At 34.2% G+C, this 15705-nt stretch overlaps 1 protein-coding gene across 9 annotated transcripts in view; it reads right to left on the minus strand.

Annotated features, from left to right (window-relative positions):
• MYCBP2 (MYC binding protein 2) overlaps positions 1 to 15705 on the minus strand; it is a 283512-nt gene that overhangs the window by 131653 nt on the left and 136154 nt on the right. For all 9 annotated transcript variants that reach the window (XM_049647093.1, XM_049647092.1, XM_049647095.1 and 6 more), the window contains 6 exons: positions 12967 to 13101; positions 11523 to 11606; positions 10421 to 10517; positions 8631 to 8823; positions 7852 to 8126; positions 4183 to 4404 (listed from right to left, as the gene is read on the minus strand). In XM_049647093.1, coding sequence (XP_049503050.1) covers positions 4183 to 4404; positions 7852 to 8126; positions 8631 to 8823; positions 10421 to 10517; positions 11523 to 11606; positions 12967 to 13101 — 1006 coding nt within the window. The remainder of the gene's footprint in view (positions 1 to 4182; positions 4405 to 7851; positions 8127 to 8630; positions 8824 to 10420; positions 10518 to 11522; positions 11607 to 12966; positions 13102 to 15705) is intronic.

Here is a 15705-nt window from a genome sequence, read left to right on the forward strand (position 1 = left end):
AGAAGAATGAACCTGGGCCACTTTCTTACACCATACACAAAAATAAAGTCAAAATGGATGAAAGACTTCAATGTAAGACAGGAAGCCATCCAAATCCTCGAGGAGAAAGCAGGCAAAAACCTTTTTGATCTTGCCCGCAGCAACGTCTTACTCAACACATCTCCGGAGGCAAGGGAAACAAAAGCAAAAATGTACTGGGACCTCATCAAAATAAAAAGCTTTTGCACAGCTAAGGAAACAATCAGCAAAACTAAAAGGCAGCCGACAGAATGGGAGAAGATATTTGCAAATGACATATCAGATAAAGGGTTAGTATCCCAAATCTATTAAGAACTTATCAAACCCAAAAAAACAAATAATCCAGTGAAGAGATGGGCAAAAGACATGAATAGACACTTCTCCAAAGAAGACATCCAGATGGCCAACCGACACATGAAAAAATGCTCAACATCACTCATCATCAAGGAAATACAAATCAAAACCACAATGAGATACCACCTCACACCTGTCAGAATGGCAAACATTAACAACTCAGGCGACAACAGATGTTGATGAGGATGCAGAGAAAGAGGATCTTTTTTGTACTTCTGGTGGGAATGCAAACTGGTGCAGCCACTCTGGAAAACAGTATGGAGGTTCCTCAAAAAACTAAAAATAGAACTACCCTACAACCCAGCAATCGCACTACTAGGCATTTTTCCAAGGGATATAGGTGTGCTGTTTCGAAGGGACACATGCACCCCCATGTTTACAGCAACACTATCAACAATAGCCAAAGCATGGAAAAAGCCCAAATGTCCATCGATGGATGAATGGATAAAGACGTGGTATATATATACAATGAAGTATTACTTGGCAATCAGAAAGAATGAAATCTTGCCATTTGCAACTACGTGGATGGAACTGGAGGGTATAATGCTAAGTGAAATTAGTCAGAGAAAGACAAAAATCCTATGACTTCACTCATACGAGGACTTTAAGAGACAAAACAGATGAACACAAGGGAAGGGAAACAAAAATAATATAAAAACAGGGAGGGGGACAAAACAGAAGAGACTCATACATATGGAGAACAAACTGAGGGTTACGGGAGGGGTTGTGGGAGGGGGGATGAGCTAAATGGGTAAGGGCCACTAAGGAATCGACTTCTGAAATCATTGTTGCACTATATGCTAACTAATTTGGATGTAAATTTAAAAAAATAAAAAATAAAATTAAAAAAAAGAAATAATCTTCCATCTTTAGATTATTTCTATTATCATTTGAATAAGATTACCATAAAACATCAATTCTTATGTAATTAGTTCTCCTGGCTTTAAAATAATAAATTCCTCATTTTGCTAAAATTGTAATTCTTCTAGCCTTTACATCACTTTAATTCTCCAGAAACTTTACTTTTTGGAACTTCTCAGAAAATTAGCTTTGGATGAAACTCAATCCCGAACTGTACTCCATAATCAATAACCTGGAAGGGCTTTATCAGGGGGATGGGTGGAGTGTATTTATTTAGTTACACCCACTTAGTTTCTAATTAGTAACTAACAAGATTAATACAAGAAGCTTCCCATATATTCTTAAAATGGAGTTAACAGTGTCAATGCTTTAGTTGAAGAACCAAAATGTATGAATGTATGTGTATATATGCACATATATGTGTACATAGATATGTAATATGTATAATATATAAAAATAAATAATATGAAAAAAATATATTTATTAGTACATCACTAGCCCCTTAAATTTAAAATTTTTTAAATGTTTATTCATTTTTGAGAGAGAGCGAGAGAGCACGTGCACGTGTGTGCACACAAGCGGGGGAGGGGCAGAGAGAGAGAGGGAGACACAGAATCCAAAGCAGGCTCCAGGCTCTGAGGTGTCAGCACAGAACCTGACACGGGGCTCAAACTCATGAACTGTTAGATTATGACCTGAGCTGAACTCACACGCTCCACCAACTGAGCCACCCAGGCACCCCATTAGCCACTTAAACTTTAGAAAAGGGAACTCATTCACCAGTGGTGGGGAATGTAAGCTGACACTTGGTTTCTGGAGGGCATTTTAACAATTTGTAGAAAGTCTTGAGGTGTTTTCCTTTTACTTAAGAATTTTTCCGCTCCTGATGACTTACTCCGGAAAAGTCATCATTAATATACATAAAAATGTAGTCAATGATATTTTTAGCAACACTGTTTAAAATAGTGGGAATAATCTAAATATATACATAGAGAGAGAAAGGACTCATTAACTATATTATGCTACATCCAAATGGTAGAATCCTGTATCTATTAAAAAGAGGGTAGGGGCGCCTGGGTGACTCAGTCGGTAGAGTGTCTGACTTCGGCTCAGGTCATGATCTCACAGTTCATGCGTTCAAGTCTCACATCAGGCTCTGTGCTGACAGCTCAGAGCCTGGAGCCTACTTCAGATTCTGTGGCTCCTTCTTTCTCTCTGCCCCTCCCCTGCTCAGACTGTGTCTCTTTCTCTCAAAAATAAATAAAAACATTAAAAAAAAAAGGAGGGTAGAATATGTACTACCTTCATAGAATATTGACAAAGACATACAAATACACAATTATTAACCATTAATAATTACCAAATGTTTGTAGAATTCCAAAAGAAAAACATAGAATTACCCATAACTTTATCACCTAAGTATTATTTTCATTTCTCAGTATTTTCTTACAAAATATGTATTAAATACATATTACAAGATATGTATGTCTTTTGCATACATATTTTACATAGTCATCACAGTACACCATAGTCATACTAAAGTACATAAACTTTAGTCTCTGATTTTCTAACTAAAAAGTTTAAAAACATTGGCCTTGATATTAAATGTAAATAAAGTTATTTTTAAGGGCTGAACCTTTTTCTATCAAGTTGATATATCCAAATTCAAGTATTTCACTTAATGATGAACATTTGGGACTCTAATTAAGGTTTTCCATTTTTCCTTTTAATAAAGTACACAAAAGGCTTCAGTCTTTCAATTATTCCCTTGGATAATTTACTTTGTAAATATTCAACAACATAATACTGAATTGACAATTTATCTTGTAAAAATATCCTCCAGTTTATAGACACTCCCCCATTGCCTGAATTCAAGAGCTGACTCCTGCCTCAACTAGTACCTAATTATAATCCCAGTAAATAGAAGGTACACAATAAATACTTGATGAGAGACCGAAAGAAAAATTACTTAGATTAATTACATAATGCCAGGAACCATCATCAATAAGTTCAGGAGGTTTCCTCATAGTCTCACCAGTGTAGGACTTGATAAGAGAAAAAAACTCTTCATTTTTCTTAATTTTTTACAAATAAATTAGTACCTTCATTCATCCACATTTAATTTCTAGTAAGGCTTAAATTTTTCCCATAATGGCTTACTCTCTAAAGACCCTCTTATATTTACTCTTATTATTTCTACTGTAATTCTACAAAGTATTATTAACCGCAAATTTTCTTCCCATTCTGCTATTGTCCTTCATTTCTATATGTCACTTAAATTTTTCTCATTATTTTTCTGTTGCTTCAGTCAACAGAAAATTGCTATTGTATAATTAGGATAACTATTCTATTTTCTACTGTTTTTTTTTTGGTTTTCATTTTAAAGATTACTCGTCATCAACTTGACAGTATTATATATGGTTTTCATGTGTATTTAAGTTAATTTTTCTCCATAGTGCTTTCTAATAAACCAGAAACAGCTTCTAAAGCATGTTTCCTGTGACTATTGTTTTAGAGTACTTATTTTAACACACCAAAATGTTATAGAAAAAAATGTCTCAAAAATTTACTTATTTCCCTAAGAATTCTATCTCAGCAATCTAAAATAAGAGAATATACAAGTTTGCTTATAGTATCTGCAACTTTCAAATGGTTTGGCAAATAATATATGTGAATATTATGTGAATAATATGTGAATAATATGAATAATACATGAATTCACTGTGCAACTCTCAAATTTTTTATAGGTTAGGTTTCATTCAAAATAAAAAAACGAGAGAAAGAATATTGCAAATTTACAGGTAAACATGAGAATTTTTTCCCCTGAATTTTAGCTCTTCTTGTGAAACACATACTTATTTGGTAAATATCAATATAGAAGAATAAGCACCAACTTAAATATGCCCTCCATTTACTTCAGTATAAAAGATACTTTGGGAAAAGACCTACCTGGCTGAGCTTCTCCATATGTGCTACCAAAAGGGGGAACCGGTGAACTAGTGTTGAGTCATTCTCTGTGCTAACTTGTTTAACAATTGATCGTAATAGTACTTCTCCATCATATGCAATAGGGAAGATGGAAGTCAGCTTAACAGAAGTGTGGCACAGAGCTGACATAACAGCTGCAAGCAATCGGCTACTTGAAGTCTTGAAGTTTGCTTCCTGGATATCCTTTAAAAAAAAAGAAAGATGAGCCCATCAAAGAAATATGGCATCAGTTTAATCCAAATGTTTGGATACACAAAAGTTAAACAATTTTTAAATCATACCAAAGTTTTCTAGCACTCATTTTAATTGTCTTGATATAGAATTTAATTACATCAATACCTTTAAACACAACTGTTTAAGTTACTATCCAACGAAGATGTAAAATTATTAAATATGGTCAAATATCAGCCTCCTATTCTCCATTCAATGAGTTTATATATCCTCAGAATCTTAGTCCTCTCTAGCACTATGCTCAAAGAATTACATCAAAAAGGCCCCAATTAGTATATACCTAAGACATGTCCAGTAACAAGCACTGAAACAATTTTCCTCAAATAATTACTGATTTAAATTATAATTCTGTGCAACTATAACATTTCACTAATGGTAATGTAGCATAATGAATTACTATAATAAACATTCCACTAAGGTTACAAAATATATCACATTATATATCTGTTCAGAAAATTAACAGCATACTTGTAAAATTTTGTAACAAAATATTAAAAACTTATCAAGACATGATAATCCTAATTCACAAAAACTGTGTATACGTTACTTAGTTCATCAAACATCTGTACTACAAATTCAGGTTAACAGCAATATCCTATATGTTAAACCAACATTTGTTAATGCTAGCCTGTTCTGTAGCCAGTTCAGTAGTAAAGAAAACCATATGAAGCTGGACAGGTTGAGAGAGTAAGTTGTGCACCAGTCCAGGCAATAACCTTATCTCAGGAAATTGAGTGGTAAAATACACTACTCTGCTATAGGTCATCAATGAATCTGGAGAACACTATGAGTGAAATAAGCCAGTTACAGCAAGCCAAAATACTGCATGATTCCACTTATATGCAGTGTCTGCTCACAGAAGCAGAGAAGAGTATGGTTAGGATGAGGGGGAAATGGGGAGCTGGTATTCAACAGGTATAAAGTTTCAGTTATGAAAGATGAGTAAGCACTAGTGATGTGTTATACAACATTGCATCTGCAGTTAACAATATCATACTGTATGCTCAAAATCTAAGAGAGAGATCTCATATTAAGTGTTTTTACCACAAAGAAATACATTTTTAATGACAAGAATAATAAATTCAGTATGTAAACAGCTAAAAAAACAGTAATAATAAAATAAAAACAAAGTTGCCTACCCCTATGTCATCCCTAGAATATCTTTCAAATAGGCTAGGATGCCCTGGTGATGACAGTGAACTTTCTTAGGGGAGAAGGTGCTAGAATTTCCTCTACAATGCTGAATAGAAGTGGTGACAACAGTCACCTTGTGCCTTACTCCCAAACTTAGAGGAGTATTCAGTATTTCACCATTAAGTTTGATATTAACTATACATTTTTCTCTAAAGATCCTTTATAATCATAGCTTGAGGAAGTTTCCTTAAATCCTAGTTTGCATGGAAGTTTTCACCATTGAATAAGTGCCAATTTTGTCACATTTTCTGTATCTATTGAGACAATTATACAATTTCCCCAGTTTATTCAGTTAATATGGTGAATTACATTGAATTTTGAAAGTTTAACCTTGCATTTCCAAGAAAAACCCTACTTGGTGTGATATATTTTTTATATTGCTGGATTTGATTTGATAATATTGTTAAGAGTTTTTGCATCTATGTTTCTGAGTAAAATTTGTACTAATAAGTTCTTTTAATATCTTTGTCAGGTTTTGGTATCAGTATAAGGCTAACTTGACAAAATCAGTTGGGAAATGTTGTCTCCTATGTCTTCTGAAAGAATTTGTAAAAGATTGATATTGTTTCAGGTTTGATAGAATTCACCAATAACAATATCTGGGTCTGGAGTTTTCTTTGTGGGAAAGTTTTTGATAATAAATTCAATGTTTTAATGAATAGAAGGCAATTCAGATTTTTATATTTCTTATTGTGCTAGTTTTGATTAAGCTATATTTTTCAAGAAATTTGTCTACTTTACCTAAAATTATAAGTTATTGGTATAAAGCTGTTCAAAATATTCTTTTATCATTTTAATGTCTGTTTGGATCTATATTGATATTCGCTATTTCATTTTTGATAATGGCATTTTGTGTTTTTTCTTCATCTCTGGTCTCTCAATCAGACTTGCTATGAGTGTATTAGTTTGGTTTTAATTTTGAAGAACCAACTTTTGGTCAATTTTCTCTATTTTTACTTTACTGATTTCTGCTCTTATCTTTATTATTTCCTCCCATTATCTTTATTACTTTCTTCTTATTTTGGTTTGCTAATTCTTTCTGACTTCTTTAGGAAGAAACTTAGATCACTGATTTTAAACCTTTCTTCTTTGCTAGTATTATCATTTAAAGGTAGACATTTCTTGGGGCACCTGGGTGGCTCAGTTGGCTAAGTGTCCAACTCTTGGTCTCAGCTCAGGTCATGATCTCACAATTTGTGGGATCAAGCCCCAAGTTGGGCTCCGTGCTGAGAGTGCAGTGCCTGCTTGGGATTCTCTCTCTCCCTCTCTCAAGATAAATTGCCTTTAGCTACATCTCACAATTTCTGATGTTAAACTTTTATCTTTCAGTGCAAAATATTTTCAAGTTTCCTTTGGATTTCTTTGATTCACTGGTTACTTAGAATTATTGTCTATTTTCCATATATTTAGTGCTTTTCTCAATATATTCTGCTATTTATTTTAACTTTAGTCCTATTATGGTCTGAAAACTTTTAATCTTAATCTTTTGAAATTACTAAAACTTATTTTATGGCTTAGCATATGATCTATCTTTGTGAGCAAGATATGTATAGTTGAAAATAACATGTATTGTGCACTTGACATTCTGTTTTATAAATGTCAGTAAAGCCAATGTGGTTGATAATGTTGTCCAGATCTTCTATTTCCAAACTGATTTTTTGGTTTAGTTGTTCTATTAATTGCTAACAGAGGAGTGTCGAAGTCTCCAACTATCACTGTGAATTTGTCTATTTCTCCCTTTAGTTCTGCCATTTTTTTGCCTCAAGCATTTTGAAACTGTGATTTGGGGCATACACATTTATGAGGCTTGTGGTTTCCTCATGAATGAATGATGTTAGCAAGCAAGTTCACTCACAGCTCTTTCTCCTGACCATTCTGCACATAAGGAGGCTGCAGGAGCTGCCCTTCTAGTGCTGTCCTTGCTCTTACACACTTGCTCACAACTATTCTTGCTCTTACACACACATGCTCACTCAGATTCAAAAAGCAAATCAGCAACTGCACAATGTGCCTGCCAAGTTTATAAGTAAAAATGATAAAGCAAACAGAAAAAAAAATGTCTTTGAACATTATTTAAGTCACATATACCAAACCAGTGTCCTAATTTACCTTTTATAAAAGTTAGAAAGATTGAGGCAACAGCACTTTAAAGAGTATTAAGTAACATATCATATTTTCAACTAACATTTTACAAACTTAAATTACCTGATCCAGACAATTCAGCAGATCACAAAGGCAAGCCCACTGTAAGGCAGGAGTTGGGTAGAAAGAATGAAAACAGGCAGTAAAGGTATTATGACACTCTTGAAGGACAGCTTCTAGGAGACTCAAAGGTTGACTGAGATATCCTTGAGGATCATTATCCAATTTCACCATGCAGTGATCAACTCCTTCTGATAAAATTTTTCTTAACAAAGTTCTGGTTTTTCCAATACATTCTGCTAATTTGCTAGTTTCTTCCACAACTGCTTTTCCGGTAGCTTTGAGGGAACAAAGCAGATTGCTAATTAAATAGGATAATAAATATGGATGGAGACATTTAATACAATTCAAGTAATTTCCTATGTAACTAGAGATCACAAGTACTCATAACCTAGAGATGGAACAATTTAGAGATTAAATGCGATCCAAAATTATTTCTTTTAAAAATCTAAGTAGGAAAAAAAAATGACCCTGAAACATTGGTTTCAGCCTCTAAGTCCAAATGAGTTGTTCAAAAGTTTTCTATTTGACCAAATCTGTTTAAAATAATACTTTATTAGAGTAATTTTTAGCCTGACATGACTTTTTGTTATCAGCATAACATGTAATCTATTTTACTCTTCGTAAGTAAATATATAAAAAGGTCACAAAAGCTGACTTTCTCCCCTCATTTTTGGAGGTTAAAGGCAGCTGGGGATCTTAAATTCCTGGTTTTCCCATATAGACCTTCTCAATGTCTCAAATATTTTCTCCCTAAAGTCATTTAAAAAGAAGCTTCATACCTGATACTGGGTAAATTTCACATGTATAGACACGCAATAACCTCAGACAACAGGTACCCACAAAGCGCAGTCTCTCTAAATCTAGAAGTGTCGCTGTGAACTGGAATCCTTTTAATCCTCTAAGTTCTTCAACTCCTAAGACTAAGGTGGTCCAACTCCAGTGAAGAATGCTCAATAATGACTCAAAACACTCCTAATCCAGAATATGAAAAAACAGGTAACAGTTAGTTCAAATGATCCATAGGTTGAATCAAATGGAAAGATGGCATCAACTTCAAAACTTTATTTGAACTTTTTTACTGTGTTTTGATTAGTGCAAATAATAGACATTCTATTAGTTCATTTACCACATTACCATTAGGAGTACCTTTGAAGCTTGGCAAAAAAGGTACAGTAGTTAGGCATCTATAAAAACAACATTCTTCAATATTTGCCTATTTAAAAATACATTAAATTGTTTTTTAATGTTTATTTATTTTTGAGAGAGAGACAAGAGTGTGAGTGGGGGAAGGGCAGAGAGAGAGGGAGACACAGAATCCAAAGCAGGCTCCAGGCTCTGAGCTGTCAGTGCAGAGCCCAATGTGGAGCTTGAACTCACAAACCGTGAGGTCACGACTAAAGTCAGACACTTAACTGAGTCACCCAGGCACCACTAAAAATACATTTTTAAGTTTCCCTGCTATCAACCTATCTAGTTTATCATATAAGTAAGGAAAAAAATAAAAAATATTTACAAATCTATGTTTACTTGAAAGCAAAATTAAACTCTACACTGTTGCTGTAGTATTGCATTTCTAGTTGTTCTGCAATACTTAGTGTATCCTATGAAAATTTTAAAAAGATGCAAAATTTTATCATTACAAACAAGAAGGTTGTATAGCATACTGTATGAAAGACTCGTAAGTCTGTGTATATATAAAAAATGGTCTGAAAGGATATACATCAAAATGTAAACAGTAGTTATATGGGGTAATAACAGAGTGACAGGGAAAGAACTTTAGGGTACTTTTAATATAGTTTTATCCCTACTCTACCCTATTCCAAACCAGGGATGTGTACTAATCTTGTGATTTTAAAAAACTAATACAAAAAGGAAAAAAAAAGCATTCTCCCTATGCATTTTACCAACATGAAAGACTACTGACTACATTAATGAATCACATTCATATAGTGCCTTACAATTAAAAAAGCATTTTTGTATCCCTTATGTCAACAGAAATTCATACTGATGCTATCAGTTTATTTAAATAACTTGCATAAGAATGCTCAACTAGTACAGGACAAGAACTTAACTCAGACTTCCCATGATCTCTCAGTTACATCATGTTGGCTTTCCATTCTACACTAGTAACCCCAGTAATGTGGCATAGTTTTGAATGTAGAATGCGGATGGTCAAGTAGTTCAACAGAGCCCTGAGTTAAATATACAACTCTTCTATTTAGCTCCTCAAGCATTAGATTAGCACTTTTTAGTCAACTGTCAGCCTTAACTTTTCCTTCACTTTCTCCTTCAGCACATGTATTCATACAAGATTTACTAGAAAACCCACCGGTTATTTCAGTTCATGTGTAAGTTCATGTTAAAGTCAGCCAACATCTCTATTTTCCCATTATTTAAAGTACATATTATTTATTCTCTGCCCTGGGATGTCAGTGCTAATCTAAAAACAAATCTGAGTTCATAAAACTATGTTGAGATAAACTCTCAGAAGGGTGGCTAACCGCCAAACATCTCAAAATGAAATGGAGCACTGGACAAAGAACCTGAAATTTAAAAAAAAATGGCTTACCACTGAGACAGTTCTTGCAAAAGATCTCTTTAAAATATGTACAGGTTCACTGGTTTGCTGTTTGCCTTTTGAGGCACTACCATCACTGGTTGGAAGTCTGAAAGTAGCAGATACACATAACATATGTTAGAAGGTCCAATGACACTTTTCAGAATATACATTTTTGAAATAGCAAAATATGCTATTAAATATTAAGTGCTATATAATTAAAACATCATTTAATCAGTGTACCCAGAAGTAGTCCAAGCAACTTGCTATGTTCATAATGCTATATATTACAAATACTAACTATAATAAATTGCATAAAAACAAACAAAAATCCCTTCCTGGGAAAAGTGAGGTTTAAACCACCTAGATTTTTAAAAGTGATTACTAGGAAAGGAAGACAGTTAATGCTCTAGAGGTGTTTCTTTATATTTTTTACTACTCAAAGAATGACATTTTTTTTTAGCGAGGGTTACCTATTTGAATTCTTCATTCTAAAAATTGAGTAATTATTGAGTAAATTATTGAGTTTAGAAACAGGTAGACAGACACATAGGCATATGCTTCCATAAATGTCTCAAATACCATAAAGTAATTAAAATTCTTAAATAATGTTACAAATATAATAAGTACTATCACATGGACAAGTTACTGTTTCATACTTCAAAAGTGGAAACTTTTAGCAGTAAGGGATTTTCTAATTCATTCCATCACAAGACAAACAGGAAACACAAAACAGCAGCAAATCAATCAGGCCTGCATCTGAAATCCCTATCGAACACCCCAATATCATTTCTCTAAGACAAATTTTTATTACTTTATAATATTCTGAAATAGCTATGAAAATCTACAGATTAAAATATTGTTAATGGCATAATACAGATAGTCTGAGTCATGAGGTAAAGTTTCAAATCATGCTCAAAGTAGAAAATGTTTAAAAATATACAAAATATTAAATTAAGTGTTTTTGTTAAAAGTAGCTATATTTCTTCTGGTATGTTATAGTTTGCTGAGTGCTTCAAGTGATTTCTCTCATTATGTCATATATTTTATAGTATCCTAGCTCATTATAACAGGGGAACAAACCATATTAATTCACTGTAAATATGCTAAATACCTGTATAATAATTGAGGTATCTGACCAGCATTAACATCTGTACCATTATTTGATTTCTTCGAACTCTTAAATTGGAAAACAACCCTAAGAAGAGAAAAAATAACAATGACACCAAAAAACAACATGATTCGAGATTCATGAAAGAAAATAAGAAATCTGACAACTGCCTTTTCAAATACATGTTAATGCACAGAGATCCATTCTTTAAGAAAAAAACCTACAAGTAAAAAGGAATTGTTTTTATTTTGGTTCAAGCTCTGAGTGGCTTAAGGAATAAAATGAAGGAAATGAACCTGATCAGGCAGCCATGGGTAAGCGGCAGGTCCCTCCAGCTCAACTTTAACCAGAACAATAAGCAAGTAACAAAATATTTCAACTTACAGTTTAAAATGTGCTCAACCACACACATGATACCTTCTATTTAAAGCAGCTTTAAACTGCTGTGATACTCCAAAGTTCAATGAACTGCATGTGGAATCATGAGGTCTAGGACCAAGGCAGTCTCCCTGGTGCTAACACGTAATCTTACAGTAAGTAGAAAGGGATACATTACAGCTGACTTGATTCTTCTATGGCATTCTACTTGAACATTCAGGAACAAAGATTTCACCTCTTACATTAGTCTGTTCTGTTTCTGGTCAGCTCTGTTATGAATAGAACATAACTATTTGAAATATACTGTTACATACTTTCACTCATGCTCAAGAAGAGTAAGAGTAAACTGAATTTCTCTTCTAAGTAATGGTCCTTCCAAACACACAAAATCAGAGTACTGAGAATAAAGAAGGATGGAGTTAGAGTCAAGAGATTCCAGGTCTAGATTTGGTTCTGCCACACAGCAGCGATATGATGTGAAGCAAATCATTTCACTTTCCGTCTCTCTATTCCCCTGAGAGGAAAACAGGGCTAATAATGGCTTCACGTAATTGTTGAGGCCATCAAATGAAAATATAGATATGAAAGTATTTTATAAACTGAAAAATGCTCTATATATGAAATTTAAGCAGTAAATTTCCCTACATTTTATTAAAACTGTACCATCTCATATTGCCAAAGCTCTGCAATTTATAAACTGCTTTCATAAGAACTATCAAACTGCACAGCAAGTATTTATTCCTTTTTTTATGGTTTCCAAATTCCTCATTTACCTTGTCACTTTATATAATTTCTAATTGGTAATAAGTTCTTAAACAACATAACACCCAGAAACACATACAAATAAACGACAAATGGCAAGAGCAAAGAATAGCAGTCCTATTGTCTCCCTGTTCTGTCTAGACCTTAAATTTGGCATGAGATCACATAAACCTAAATGTTTGGCAGTCATATTATAGTCTAGTCTTACTAACATTTTTACCTTACCGAAAGACCTCTGAGCTTTTAAAACAATATTCCACTAACAAAAATGAGAGCTGCTTAAGTAATACTTAAACATTCTGCTTACCCATCATCTGTGGTAATAGAAGCTTGTCCATGAGATCCACAGTCACTGCTGGGTCCAGACACTCGAGCCCATGCTACATACCACCATCCAGCTTGCAAGAGAACTGGCTCATCAAACATCATTGCATACTTTTCTCTGAGAGAAAAATTAGTGAGTCAAAGACAATGCCTTTGCCCTGCTACATGCATGTGTTTATTGGTTTTATTTATTATTAAAAAAATTTTTTTAATGTTTATTTATTTTTAAGAGGCAGAGAGAGACAGAATGTGAATGGGGGAGGGCAGAGAGAGAGGGAGACACAGAATCCGAAGCAGGCTCCAGGCTCCAAGCTGTCGGTACAGAGCCCAACGTGGGGCTTGAACTCACCAGCTGTAAGATCGTGACCTGAGCCAGTCAGACGCTCAACCGACTGAGCCACCCAGGCACCCTGCATTTATTGGTTTTAAATCCTTTATTAAAAAAAGCATGAAATACATTGTATAATATTCTTATTAAACATCATTAAAAACCTTCTATTTAAAAAAGTCTGGGGGCGCCAGGGTGGCTCACTCGGTTAACCATTCAACTCTGCATTTCAGTTCAGATCATGATCTCACTGTTTGTGAGTCTGAGCCCTGCATCAGGTTCTGCACTGACATGTTGAGCCTGCTTGGAATTCTCTCTCTCTCAATCTCTCTCTCTCTCTCTCTCTCTCTCTCTCTCTCTCTCTGCCCTTCCCCCACCCTCTCTCAAAGTAAATAAACAGAGGCACCTGGGTGGCTCAATCGGTTAAGCATCTGACTTCGGCTCAGGTCATGATCTCACAGCTCGTGGGTTTGAGCCCCGTGTTGAGCTCAGTGCTGACAGCTCAGAGCCTGGAGCCTGCTTCGAATTCTGTGTGTGTGTGTGTGTGTGTGTGTGTGTCTGTCTGCGTCTCCCCCACTTGCACTCTCTCTCTCTCAAAAATAAATAAACATTAAAAATAAATAAACTTAAAAATAAAAGTCTAAAAAAAAAAAAAGAGTGCATACATGCACTCCAATGTTCATGGTAGCACTACCAACAATAGCCAAAGTATGGAAAGAGTCCAAATGTCCATCAACTGACGAACAGATAAAGAGGATTATTAGTCATTGATCAAAAAGAATGAAATCTTGCCATTTGCAACAGCATGGATGGAACTAGACTGTATTATGCATGCTAAGAGAAGTAGTCAGAGAAAGACAAAATCATATGATTTCACTCATGTGGAATTTAAGAAACAAAAGAGATGAACAGAGGGGAAGGGAAGCAAAAATAAGATAAAAACAAAGAGGGAGACACACCCCAAGAGACCCTTAAATACAGAGAAGAAACTGAGGGTTGCTGGAGAGGAGGAGGGTGGGGGAACGGGCTAAATGGGAGATGGGCATTAAGGAGGAACTTGTTGGGATGAACACTGGGTTTTATATGTAAGTGATGAATCACCAAATTCTACTCCTGTAATCATTATTACACTATATGTTAACTAACTTGGATTTAAATGAAAATAATAATAAAAAATTTTTTAAAAAAAGAAGAAAAAATTAAAGGAAGAGAAAAAAAAAAGGTGTCTGGCTGGCTCAGTTAAAAAAGCACACAACTCTTGATCTCAGAGTTGTGACTTTGAGCCCCATGTTGGATATAGAGATCACTGAAATAAATAAACAAATAAACAAAAAAAAAGTCAGAAAAAAATTAAAAAGTCTTGACAAGAACACACAAATAATAATAGTCATTTGTGTTGTGGTGATGACACCCCTCAACCTTGAATTCTACAACTTGCTTAAATGTTATAAAACTTTCATATTAAAATAACACAAAATCTTTTAATTGTTGTTAAAAACAAACAAACAAACCATGCCAGTGTCATTGGAAAATGAAACTCTGAATTTTAGTTTTAAAGTTCATTTATTTAAGTCAAGTTTTTTCAGAGGTAGCATATTAAGAAAATGGTTTTGGAGTCAGATGGCCAGAATTCAAGGCTCAGCTTCACAACACTAGTTGGGTGACCTTGGGCAAATTATTACACCCTCTCTGTGACTCAGTTTCTTCATCTGAAAATAGGGATGAAGATGAGGTCTAGATCACAGGATTGTTCTGAGGACCGAGCAAATTCAAATAAAGTGTTGGAACTGTGCCCGTCACATAGTAACTACACAAAAAATTTTACTAAAATAAAAGGAGAAAGCATGTATATAAATAAGGACATCTGATAAAGATACACACAAGTTTTAGTTCCAGGTAATGGAGTATAGTGGTTGTAGCTGGGAAACTGGGATAGAAAAAAGAATCAAGGGTATTTGAGGAAGGGGACAAATTCACACACTGTAGAGGTATGAAGGTACACAACAGCGCCTGAAAATGACAGGGGGTCCAGTCAGGTTAAAGCATTAAGACAGATAAAAACGATTAGTAGGAAGTAAGTTAAAAAAGATGCTATAAATGATTATGGAAGTCCTTTAATGCTAGCTGTAGGAACCTGGGCTTTGTTAGTCGGCAAATAAATACACTCTACATAATTCTCTATATGTGAAACAATATTATTTTTGACCCATAATTACATGTTCAAAAATAAATGCTAAATGATAATGGCATCTTAAGGCTTTGTTAAAAATTAATCAATTAACTTTTCCTGATCTTCATTTTTTGTCACATAAAATATGACTGAAAAGTATCTCCTGACATTGGTAAATGCCTGAAGTGAAAAAACAGTCAGAATTTTCTTTAAGTTTGCTGTTT

Source organism: Panthera uncia, assembly GCF_023721935.1.
Source record: "Panthera uncia isolate 11264 chromosome A1 unlocalized genomic scaffold, Puncia_PCG_1.0 HiC_scaffold_16, whole genome shotgun sequence".
Classification (NCBI taxonomy): domain Eukaryota; kingdom Metazoa; phylum Chordata; class Mammalia; order Carnivora; family Felidae; genus Panthera; species Panthera uncia.